General features: G+C 43.9%; 1 protein-coding gene across 1 annotated transcript in view; it reads left to right on the top strand.

Annotated features, from left to right (window-relative positions):
• LOC137376052 (calcium/calmodulin-dependent protein kinase type II subunit alpha) overlaps positions 1-12,441 on the top strand; it is a 292,806-nt gene extending 280,365 nt beyond the window's left edge. The window contains exons 14-18 of the mRNA XM_068044036.1: positions 2,865-2,913; positions 4,706-4,781; positions 5,327-5,421; positions 6,263-6,491; positions 7,214-12,441. Coding sequence (XP_067900137.1) covers positions 2,865-2,913; positions 4,706-4,781; positions 5,327-5,421; positions 6,263-6,491; positions 7,214-7,217 — 453 coding nt within the window. The 3' untranslated portion in view covers positions 7,218-12,441. The remainder of the gene's footprint in view (positions 1-2,864; positions 2,914-4,705; positions 4,782-5,326; positions 5,422-6,262; positions 6,492-7,213) is intronic.
• Positions 12,442-12,679: the final 238 nt, after the last annotated feature.

Below are 12,679 nucleotides of genomic sequence, written 5' to 3'. Positions count from 1 at the left end.
ACACTGTCCCTGGTACAAGTGAACTGCAAAATGTTTCCTTCAGTCCAAGAATAAATAAGGAAACGTTTGGGCCCAGTTGAAGTTCTCACTCCTAGACTGCGATCAGCACAGTCTAAAATGCTGCCAATCCTGGTTCTGCACTACCTGACCTTGATCTATTCAGAGGTCATGAGTTCATTTTCTATTCTTTCATGGGATGTGGGCATTGCTGGCAAGGCCAGCATTTGTTGCCCATCCCTCATTGCACTTAACAACTGAGTGGCTTGCTAAGCCATTTCAGACAGCAGGTATGAGTCAACCACATTGCTGTGGGTCTGGAGTCACCTGTAGGCCAGACCAGGCAAGGACAGCAGATTTCCTTTCCTAAAGAGCATTAGTGAACCAGATGCATTTCATGACACCATTACTGAGACTTTTTATAATTAATTGAATTTATTAGCTGAATTTAAGTTCCACCATTTGCCAGGGTGGGATTCAAGCCTCCGTCCCCAGGGCATTAACCTGGGCCTCTGGATTACTAACCCAGTGACATTACCACAACACCACCGTCTCCCCTCAGTACCAAATGATGTCTGCGATCCCTTTAAGATCCTGGTCACAGGCTATCCCTGAGGTCAGGGGAGAGGTCAGTACAGCTCAGGAGTGTGAGATCTGGAAACACTAGCCTGAGAGCTCAGCCTGGCCATGACAGACTGATTGTCCAGTGAGCAGGTAAACTCACTGCCTATGTTCCCTTCAGAGGAAGGGAGCTAACAGTTGCCTGTTTGAAAGCCCAGAAAGCTCAGTCAGTAGACCAGCAATGAATCAGTGGATCCAGGGTTCAAGTCCCTGTGCGGCTGCTGCATTTAATCAGGATTCTCAATTCCCACTTTCATGCAGCCCCAGAAAGCATGCTGCTGTCTCAATAAAGCTCATTAATTACCAAAATTTAGCACTTATTCGCACTAAGGCTAGTGGAAATCCACTCCTAAAAAGTCAAGACTGAGACCAAGAATTGTAGATTTGTAATTCATCTAGATTTTCAAAAGACCTTCAATAAGATGCCACGTAGTAGACTAATAAGGGATAACACTGAAAAGAAGTTATGCTAAACTTGCTTCGAACCTTTGTTAGACCACACTGTACAGTGTACAGTTCTGTTCGTCATATTATAAAAAGGATAAGGAGGCACTTTAGAGGGTTAAAAAAGATTAACAAGGATGATATCAGAACTGTGAAGTTATGCCTATCAGAAAAGGATGAACCGACTGGGTCTCTTTTTTCTTGAAAAGAGAAGTGTGGGAGGTGACCTAATAAAGAGAAGCGTGAGAGGTGACCTAATAAAGAGAAGCGTGAGAGGTGACCTAATAGAGGTCTTTAAAATTCTGAAAGGTTTTGATAGTGTAGACACAGAGAAAGTGTTTTCACTTGTGAGGAAGAACAAAAATAGAGGCCACTAATAACAGATAGTCACCAAGAAATCAAGTGAGGAATTTAGAAGAAATTTCTTTACCCAGAGAGTGGTGAGAATTCACTACCACAGGGAGTGGTTGAGGCAAATAGTATAGATGCATTTAAGTGGAAGCTAGACAAGCACATGAGAGAGAAGAGAATAGAGGATTGGAATGAAAGATTTAGGTGAAGAAAGGCAGGAGGAGGCTCGAATGGCGCATAAACACCAGCATGGACTGGTTGGGCCGAATGGCCTGTTTCTGTGCTGTAAATTCTGTGTAATCCTCGAAGATCGGTAGATTTTGTTCGATAAGGGTATCAAGAGATATGGAACAAGAATGGGTGGATGAAGTTAAGTGGAAGAGTCATGAACAGATTCGAGGGGCTGAATGGCCTCCTCCTGTACTTAAGTTCCTAAAAGCAGCAACAGAGGTAGCAGCATATCAGTGAGTGCACCAGCGAGAGTAAGAACTGCACATCAGTGATCACAGACACATCAGTCATTACATGCACATTGGTGATTATATATACACTGGTGATTACGTACTCTTTGGTGGCTGCATGTGTATTAGCATTACTTGCATATTCGTGATTACATACGCAGTCATGATTACACACATAACGTTGCTTACAAGTGTCTTTATGATTAAATGCACGTATTGAATAATTTGCACTCTTGATTTTCTGCACATTCTTCGTTATGCTCACATTCCTGCTCGCATGATATTACTGATTGTGTGCTGAGACATTTTTATAATTTTTACGTTTTTATTTAATATAGGGCGGCACAGTGGCGCAGTGGTTAGCACTGCAGCCTCACAGCTCCAGTGACCCGGGTTCAATTCCGGGTACTGCCTGTGCGGAGTTTGCAAGTTCTCCCTGTGTCTGCGTGGGTTTTCTCCGGGTGCTCCGGTTTCCTCCCACAAGCCAAAAGACTTGCAGGTTGGTAGGTAAATTGGCCATTATAAATTGCCCCTAGTATAGGTAGGTGGTCGGGAAATATAGGGACAGGTGGGGATGTGGTAGGAATATGGGATTAGTATAAATGGGTGGTTGATGGTCGGCACAGACTCGGTGGGCCGAAGGGCCTGTTTCAGTGCTGTATCTCTAAACTAAACTAAACTAAACATACCTTTGTGATTCCGTGCAACTCCTTGCAGTACTGTTAAAACTGCTTCAACATATTTCAAAGCCCTTTCCTTTGGAATTGCTTGCGCAATATATTTCGACACTAAACCATACGCCACTTATCATTTCTTCTAAAGGAGGTTGGTTAGTTTCATGGCAATTTCTGTAGGTTTTTCACAAAAACTTAAACAGTGATGCTTGCTCCTATCTTGTTCTGCGACAATGATAGCTTTGGATTACGGGGGCATATTGAGCATGTTGCCATGGTTACTTCTCATTGTGACAGCCCTGTGCCTTTAATCTAGGAATCCTCGGAAAGTACCAATACCACAATTGAAGATGAGGATACTAAAGGTAAGGTGCTAAGAGAAAGAGTCCGAAACAAGAGGCCATAAATATGCCGGCCTGGAGTTTTCCCTTGATTGCACTGGTATTTCCAACGCAGTCCACCTGACATTGGTGTAACTGGCACAAAAGATCACGTAATTTTAAGCACAAATTGTGTTCAGCGCTTAAAGTTTCTGCCATCTTTTGCGCTAGTTTTAAAAAAATCACGCTAAATGCAGACCCGGCCCACAAAACTGGTTACTCCTCCAGGGTGAATTAGTCACCATGGCGAGTTTCTGCTACTTGACCCTGTTTGCAGGCCTTCAAGGAGGCTCCAAAAATTAAGCTGAAACTTTTGGATGCGAGGACACAAATAGGCACGTTTTGAAAAGTTCAGAACTTTTTTCTAAGATTTGCTAAGGAACTGACTACTGTAAACCCCCAATCTCACTGAAAATTGTTTTTTAAAAGTCATTTTTATTTTAATTTTATAATTAATTTTTATAATTTTGATGTTTTTATTTAATTTTTATGTTTTTTATATTTTTCATATTTTTTGAAAGTCATTTCAGTAATTTAAAATCTGGTTACTCACAGGTGGTGAATTGACACTGTGATTTTAAATGCTTTTTTTTAGTGATAAATCCATTTCAAGTTACCACTCTTAAATATATCAAGGAATATTTTTTAAAACCACATTTTAGAAAAAAAAGAAATTGCATTTAAAAACTTGGTTCATTGCAGATTTTGTAAATGAGTTTGAGCGGAAACTCGGGGGTAAGAAAACACTTTCAAAATGGGTGTAATTTTGGGTGCAATAACGAACGCTTAATAAATAAAACAAAATTAACTAAACGTGCCTCCTGTGGCCACAATGCTGTTTTCATTAGCGAGTCCAAGACCTCGTCATCCCACAGCATGCACGTCCAAACGACGCCATCTGACCCCGGCTGCCATTTTAATTTGGTCCCCACTCTTTTGGAGTGGACAGTCCTCCTGTACCTGAGCCACTCCAAGGGGCTTCCAAGCCAAGGTGTTACTGTTGGATTCAGGTGCACTGGGCAAGAGGAGGAAGTTCTTCAATAAGTACAAATGGGGAGAGGGTGAAATGGATAGGCTGGATGGAAGAAGAGATGGAGGCAGTATTGGATGGAGAAAAAAAATCCACGGATAGAGAAAGAGGGAGGAATGGATGGAGGAAGGAATGGATGGAGGGAGAGAGGAGGGAGGAATTGATGGAGGAAGAGATGGTGTGAGGAATGAATACAGAGAGAGATGGAGGGAGAAATGAATGGATGGAGAGATGGAGTGAGGAATGAATGAATGGAGGGAGGAACGAATGCATAGAAATGTAGGAACAGAGGGAATTGGAGCGGGAGTAGGCTATTCAGCCCCTCAAGTCTGCACCGCCATTCAGTTAGATCATGGCTGATCTTCTACCTCAATGACATTTTCCCACACTTTCCCCATATCCCTTGATATTCTTAATATCTAGTAGTTGATAGATGGAGGGAGAGAGGAGGGAGGTATGAATGGATTGAGTTAGAGATGAGGGAGGAATGAATGAATGGATGGAGGGAGGAATGAATGGTTAGAGAGAGAGAGATGAGGGAGGAATGAATAGATGGAGGGAGAGATATATTGATGGAGAAATATAGGGAGATTTTGTTGGGATGAGAAGGAATAGCTGTATCAATGTAAGGCTCAGTCTCTGTAACTCTGTTGTGCACCATGTAGAATGTACACCTTTTTTAAAATAGTGTGACTGTGTTGTAAATGAGGAAACATTACAACTGTACTCTTTCTGTGCTAATTCCAGTGCGTAAACAGGAGATTATCAAAGCCACAGAACAGCTGATTGAAGCAATTAGCAATGGAGATTTTGAGGCATACACGTAAGTTCCTTTCCCAAACAAACCACTTGACTTTGTTTTGTACTTATGACACAAAAGACTTGAAACAGTTATCCATTTGCTAGAAACCATGCTTCGTTAACTCTGAGAAGTTATTATTTGGATCTTACACTTGGATTCCAGGACATAGATTTGCAACTTGCCATCCTGGTGTGAAACCAGTGTGGCAGATCCATCATTCATTCCTTCTCTCCCTTTCTCCATCCCTCCGTCATTCCATTCCTCTCCTCTCTCTCACCTTCTCTCCATTCCTCCCCTCCCTCCCTCTATCCCACTTCCCATCCACTCCTCCCCTTCCTCTATTCATTCCTCCCCTCCTTTCATTGCTTCCCTCCCTCCATCCCTACCTCCCTTTATCTCTGCCTCCCTCCATTTCATATCAGAAATGTGCACTTTTCCTGCTCTCCAAACATGACCCTTTCCTCCTTTAGATGCTGATTGGCCTGCTGTGTCTTTCCAGCATTTTCTGTTTTCCCCCTTTGCTAAGAGAAGTGTATCTTCACCATTTTGATCTGTTGGTCTTTCAGGAAGATGTGTGACCCTGGGGTCACTGCGTTCGAGCCCGAGGCTCTGGGGAATCTGGTGGAGGGACTCGATTTTCATCGATTCTACTTTGAGAATTGTAAGAAACCATTTCTGTTCTGGTTGGAGAGACACACGATTCAAGTCTGATCACTGACTATTTCAACTATTAACTTTAATGCTACTAAATAGGTGTTAAACATTTAACGAATGATGTCCGAGTGCGTGAATTCCCTTCCCGCTGTGATACTGAGGCATGGCCCACTTGTGAAGCTCTAGTTCAAGCCCTGCTCTGTCTTGAGCAAGTTGGCCTCAGTCATGCAGGAGTTGGAGTGTATTGTTGGAGTCTGTGGCTCAGTGTGTCGCATTCTTGCCTCTGAGTAAGAAGGTTATGGGGTCAAGTCCCAATCCAGAGATTTGAGTTCAAAAACATCAACTGACACTCCCAGTGCCAGTACTGTGGGAGTGCTGCACAGCAGGAGGTATCTCCTTTCACGTGAGACATTAAACCAAGGCCCTGTCAGATGCCGTTATGCTATTTTGAAGAAGAGCAGGGGAGTTCTGCTCGGTGTCCTGGGCCAATATTTATCCCACAATCAATATCACTATAAACAGAGTATCTGGTCATTATCACATTCCTGTTTGTGGGAGCTTGCTGTGTACAAATTGGCTGCCACATTTCCTACATTACAACAGTGGCTACACTTCAAAAGTGCTTCATTGGTTGTAAAGCGCTTTGGACCGTCCTGCGGTTGTGAAAGGCGCTATGGAAATGTAAGTCTTTCTTCCTTCTGTAAATGTAAGATGTTGTTGCTGTTCTGATGCTCAGTGCCACACGACATACAGCTTTTACCTCTCCCTGCCTGCTGAACTCTCATAATGTATAGTTTTATTTCCCGTTGTGTAGTTTGGGAGCTGATGATTTTTGTGTCCATTTCCAGTGTGGTCTAAGAACAACAAGCCGGTCCACACCACCATCCTGAACCCGCACATCCACTTGATTGGGGACGAGGCTGCCTGCATCGCTTATATCCGCATCACACAGTACATAGACAGCAATGGGATCCCACGCACTGCCCAATCCGAGGAGACTCGCATCTGGCATCGTCGTGATGGCAAATGGCAAATTGTCCACTTCCATCGATCAGGATCCCCGTCTGCTCTTGCCAAGTAAGGATTAAGGTCTGGGATTTAGTAGTTTGGGTCCAGAGGGACCAACCTGGAACTGGAGTGGGGGGAATTGGGGTGAAGAGGGACAAGGAGAACCCACTCGTCATTCTCCACCATTCCCCCCGATACTCACCCACCCTCTCATTGGCTGTGTTCCAACAAAGAATTTTTCTTATCTCCCAATTTCCACTTCTGAAGGCTCTGCGCTTACAACTTTTAACCATCCCCTTTCTTTTTCCGGATCTGCTATAAATGTCCAGCATTATGTCTCTCTTTATTTGGGCTTGCAGCTGCGATCAGAAGGTTGTGGGTTCGAGTCCCGCTCCAGGGATCTGAGTGCACAATCTTGGCTGGCGCTCCCCAGTGCAGTACTGAGGGAATGCTGCACGGTTGGTGCCGTCTTTCGGATGAGACATTAAACTGGTGGGTGTACAAGTTGTCGTGGCACTATTGGAAGAAGAGCCAGGGGAGTTCACCCGGTGTCCTATCCCAATATTTATCCTTCAACCAACGCCTGACGGCCACATCCGGTTATGTATCTGATTGCTGTGGGAGCTTGCTGTGCGCAAATTGGTTGCCGTGTTCCCTACAATGCAAGAGTGAATAGACTTCAAAAGTGCTTAATTGGCTGTAAAGCTCGTTGGAACGTACTGAGGGGGTGAAAAGTGCTGTATAAATGCAAGTCCCTTTTTTAATTCTTTAACTTCCTTCTCTCTCTGCAGCTGAAATCCCTTCCCTCCAATCTCCTGCTGCTATCCATGACTGACTTGCACGCACAGAAAATATCTCCTGTGTAACCTCACCGCTGGACTCATGTCTCCCCCCGGAGAGAGAGGTGGAATGCTTGGCGGGATCACTGCTGGGTTGAGTAATCGGTTCCTCCGCTCACAACCCCGTGTTTGCAGGGAGAGTGATAAATTTCATAACCGATCATCTTTTTGTATCCTAAGAGGCAATATTTGTCGTTCTGGCATGTTTACAGTGATATCTTTAATTCCAATCAGTTTACAGTGTAGGTGTATTTTAAAATTGTGATAGTAGGTGATGACTTTATAACTTGGCTGCGATGCATGTTTTTTACTGTATTGCCGGGTGCAAAAAAATTAAAATAACGGGCATTTGCAATCTCAACGTGATCTTAGGAAGGGAGGAAGGGGGGATTAAAATTTTCAGCAGTCCCATCATTGAGGATGTTCATTGAAGAGCATTATGAGTTACGGGATGGTAGAAAGTGCCAGTCTAGTTAAAACTGGGTCACTGAGGAGCAGACCCTGGTGGGGGTTAATGGACACCAACCCTTTGCTTGCCTTCACTGAAAGGGAAACCATAAGCCTCCGAAATAAATGACTCCAGGGTGAAATTTTAGTCTGACCATTTTGCCCCGCCTTAACCACAGCGACTGCACTTTGAACCAATTGAAAGCACTTTGAGAGACGTCTGACAGACCTGATTAAGTTAGAAGACTTACTGCTGCAATTAATGAAGAGAGAAAACCTTCCTCGTTTCGAAAAAAAAAAACAGCGGTCAATAAACAGCCATTTTGTTTGAAGGGGGCTTGTAATACATTGCTCGATTTGACCCAATGCACTTTGAAAGCAAAGATTTTAAACACGGTTTGTACATTTATAAATTGTAATTCTTTCAAAAGAGCTTCCTCGGATCTTTGTGACACTGGCTTTACTGAGACTTTGTCTCACACTGGGAATGAGTTGCTTATTTCTCTTGTTCTCGTGAATGGGGGCGGGTTCTTGGCTTTGCGTGGGCTTTCCATGAAAAAATTAGCTTTGGGGACCTTACATTCTACCAATGACATTAAATACAACCGGTATAATCTGCTGTCAAATGGGCCCAGGCACAATTGAGAAGAGGTAGGTTTGCAATCAGTTATAAAGAGCCTAAATATTTCAATTTATCACTGACTGACATTGTGGACCTCATGCAATTGCACAGACTACACAACACTAACCCATCCCCTTCTAGTTTTTAAAGTGGTTGCTGAGTTTCCGGTTAGATATGTGAATTTCTATTCTACTTCACACTCCGTCCTCCTTAACCCTGCTCCCCATATCCATCCATTTCCTCTAATGACAGCAGCAAACAAAACATTCTACCCTTCCCTGGGGCAGTCTACACAGTCCTCTGGGTCACTTGTTACTGATACAGCACAGGAAGAGGCCATTCAGTCCATCATACCTGTGCTGGCTCCTTTAAGGAGCTATCCAATTAGTGGCACTCTGCTGCTCTTTTCCCATAGCCCTGCAATTGTTTCCTTTTTAGGTATTTATCTAATTCCCTTTTGAAAGTTACTATTGAATCTGCTTCCACCGCCCTTTCAGACAGTGCATTCCAGATCACAACAACTCACTGCATATAAACATTTTCTTCCCATCTCCCATCTCTGGCTCTTTTGCCGATTATCTTAAATCTGTGCCCTCTGGGTCACTAGGGACTGGCAACATCTAAGACGAGTTAAATCCATGGCGTAATCTTAACTAAGATGCACGTGAAACATTGATGTGGACCCTGAAATTTCCACACCTCCTTGTATAACAGATTAAGGAAATTTGATGCCACCTACATCATTAGTAAGGCATTTGACAAGGTCCCGCATGGCAGACTGGTCAGTAAAATGAAAGCCCATGGGATATAGGGGAATGTTGCAGGTTCGATCCAGAATTGGCTCAGGGACAGGAAACAAAGGGTAGTAGTCAACAAATGTTTTTCTGAATAGAAAGCTGTTTCCAGTGGTATTCCATAGGGCTCAGTGTTGGGTCTCTTGCTATTTGTGGCATATATTAATGATTTGGACTTAAATGTGGGAGACATGATTGGGAAATTTGCTGATGACACAAAAATTGGCTGTGTCCTTGATAGTGAAGAGGATAGCTGTAGATTCCAGAATGATATCAACAGTTTGGTTGATTGGGCGGAAAAGTGGCAAATGGAATTCAATCCAGATAAGTGTGAGGTAATGCATTTGGGGAGGGCAAATAAAGCGAGGGAATACACAATAAACGGGAGGATATTGAGAGGGGTAGAAGAAATGAAAGACCTTGGAGTGCATGTCCACAGGTCCCTGAAGGTGGCAGGACAGGTAGATAGAGTGGTGAAGAAGGCATATGGAATGCTTTCCTTTATTGACCGAGGTATAGAATTCAAAAGCAGGGCTGTAATGCTAGAACTGTATAAAATGCTGGTTAGGCCACTGTTGTAGTATTGCGTATAGTTCTGGTCACCACATTACAGGAAGGACATAATTGCTCTGGAGAGAGTACAGAGGAGATTTACAATAACGTTGCCAGGGCTTGAAAGTTGCAGCTATGAGGAAGGATTGGATAGGCTAGGGTTGTTTTCCCTAGAACAGAGGAGGCTGAGGGATGACTTAATAGAGGTGTACAAAATTATGAGGGACCTAGATAGATTAGACAGGAAGGACCTGTTTCCCCCAGCGGAGTGGTAAATTACCAGGGGGCATAGATTTAAGGTGATTTGTAGAAGGATTAGAGGGGACATGAGGAAAAACTTTTTCACCTAGCAGGTGGTGGGTGTCTGGAATTCACTGCCAGGAATGGTGGTGGAGGCAGAAACCCTCAATTATTTTCAAAGGTACCTGGACATGCACCTGAAGTGCTGTAACCTGCAAGGCTATGGACCAGGTGCTGGAAGTTGGGATTAGATTGGGCGGCTAGTTTTTTCAGCCAGCACGGACACAATGGGCTGAATGGCCTCCTGTGCTGTAATCTTTCTATGGTTCTATGGTTCTACATCTGCCCACTATTTTATTTCAACCACACTGGATGGAAATGCATCATTGATCTATATGGACAATCTCTTCCCGTCTCCTTCCCTCCTCCAATATCAAGACACATTTGAAGGTCCCCCAGTGATGGCCATCTTTCTGATCTTTTTAGATTCTATAGGAACCTTCAAAAGGCAATTGGACATCTGCATGAAAGGGACTAATTTACTGGGTTATGGGGGAAGAAAGCAGGGGGGTGCAGAACTAAATTGGTCAGCTCTTTCAAAGAGCCAGACATGATGGGCCAAAAAACCTCCTTCTGTGCTGTAAGATTTTAACTATCACCCCCAGCGCTATTGGATGGTTGTGACTGCCGAACTCCCTGTTGCAGTGGATGTCAAGCAAAGTCATCATGAGTACCACAGACAAACCAATACCTCCATTTTGGAAACTAAGCGGTTGGTCAGTATTTGAAAGAGAAAGGTGGGTCAAGATTTTAGTTTTGCGGATGAACCAACCTGGTCTGTCTCTTTCGGTGGCTGAGAGACTATCTGTTGTCCGTTTGCAGAAACTTTGCTTTCTCGATAAGAATCTTTGCTTCAGTGAGGAAAGTGGATCACAGGATGAAAAGGCCTATAGCGCTGTCAGGCTATGGATATAGCCTGTCTTGCCTGATGGAAGGTATTTGAAGTTTCTTCAAAGACAAAGTCCTCATGTCTTACCCATGGCTTGCTCCGCACGGCAGTCCTATGAGCAAATAAATGCCACAATGGATGCCTCTGTGGGTCCCACAAGACAGCCACTGCTGAAGTGGAGAGAAACCCCCTGCAAGTTACAGAGAATTTTAAAATCGAGGTGTTAGTGGGCCAGGAAGTAACTTAGGGGTGAGCAGGACTAAATGTGTGTTACAATACAGCCAAGAGAGTTTTGGATTGGCTGAAGTTTATGAAGGGTGGAAGATAGAAGGTCGGCCAGGCAAACATTGGGTCATTTCAGAACAAGTAAAACCTGTAGCAACCACTCCTATGGCCCTTAGCAACCAGTCCCTTGTCCCTTAGCAGCCAGTTGCTTCCCTTGGCCCTCAGCAACCAGTCCCTTCCATTGGCCCTTAGCATGCAGTCCCTTCTCATGGTCCTTAGCAACCAGTCCCTTGGCCCTTAGCAACCAGTCCCTTCTCATGGCCCTTAGCAACTAGTCCCTTCCCTTGACCCTTAGCAATCAGTCCCTTCTCATGGCCCTTAGCAACTAGTCCCTTCCATTGGCCCTTAGCAACCAGTCCCTTCTCATGGCCTTTAACAAGCAGTCCCTTGGCCCTTAACAAGCAGTCCCTTGGCCCTTAGCAAGCAGTCCCTTGGCCTTTAGCAACCAGTCCCTTGACCCAGAAGCTACCCAACACCGAAAATGAATAGAAACTGCTCACAAGTTAATGTAGTTTTGAAGAATTGATGATTTCTTTTCCAAAGCATCTTAGGAACAACATGTCCCCTTCAGTCTGCTGGGCTGTGAAGCAATCTCCCCTCTAAGCTGCAAGGCCACTCAGCAACCTTCAAGTTACCGTGCAGGCTACATACATGTCGTCCCCTTTAAGATACCAGGCAAGCACAGGCGCAGAAAAATCTTTAAAGAAACCACACACTTGAATGAATAGGTCACGCACAACAAAAAGAAATTAGACAGGACGTTGCTGTGAGGCCAATACAGCCCCTTTGAACCTATTACATTGGGAAAGGAGGAGGCCATTCAGCCCCTCACCTGTTACATTAGGAACAGAAGGAGGCCATTGAGCCCCTGGAGCCTGTTCCGCAATTTAATCAGGAAACTATACTTTGGTGAGGGTGGGGATGGAAATGGGTTATTTGCTGTTTTTGTATCACATTAGGAGAAACACATTGTCTCATCACTTTTGCTTGCTTTCTTGAGAAGTGAATCAATCTGACAATCATGCACCATTTCTAGTGTCAGTTTTTTGCTAGCCTAAACCTTTGCACTGGACTCTGGGCCTCACTGGAGATTAGCTTTCGTATCTCTGTATTGTATCGCCAATTAAATCAATGCCTTTCTGTACATTTTCGTAAGTGACTTTACTGTAAACTGTTGTGACACTGAAGAAGTTAATGGATCGAGCAAAGCTTGTGTCTTTGGAATATGGTTTAACCCCTAGGTAAGATTACTGGTAACTGACTTGTGAATATTTTAATTGGTGTTTCACAAATAAAGAGATTTTATCAGTTTGTCTTGAAGGAAGTGTGTTAATTTATTGTGTTTTTGAATTGGAGATAAGGGAGAGGGGAAATTTTCTTCCTCCTTACGAGTATTGCAATGTCAGGTCATATGTTTGAACTGGTGCATTGTGGATTCAGCTTTTCATAGGATTTTACAGACACAAACAGGCCATTCAGCCCAACAGATCCATGCTGGCGTTTATACTCCACACGGACCTCCTCCCACC

Source organism: Heterodontus francisci, chromosome 12 (genome assembly GCF_036365525.1).
Source record: "Heterodontus francisci isolate sHetFra1 chromosome 12, sHetFra1.hap1, whole genome shotgun sequence".
Lineage (NCBI taxonomy): Eukaryota > Metazoa > Chordata > Chondrichthyes > Heterodontiformes > Heterodontidae > Heterodontus > Heterodontus francisci.
The sequence above is the reverse complement of the archived record's forward strand: the minus strand, read 5'-3'. Positions and strand labels throughout refer to the sequence as shown.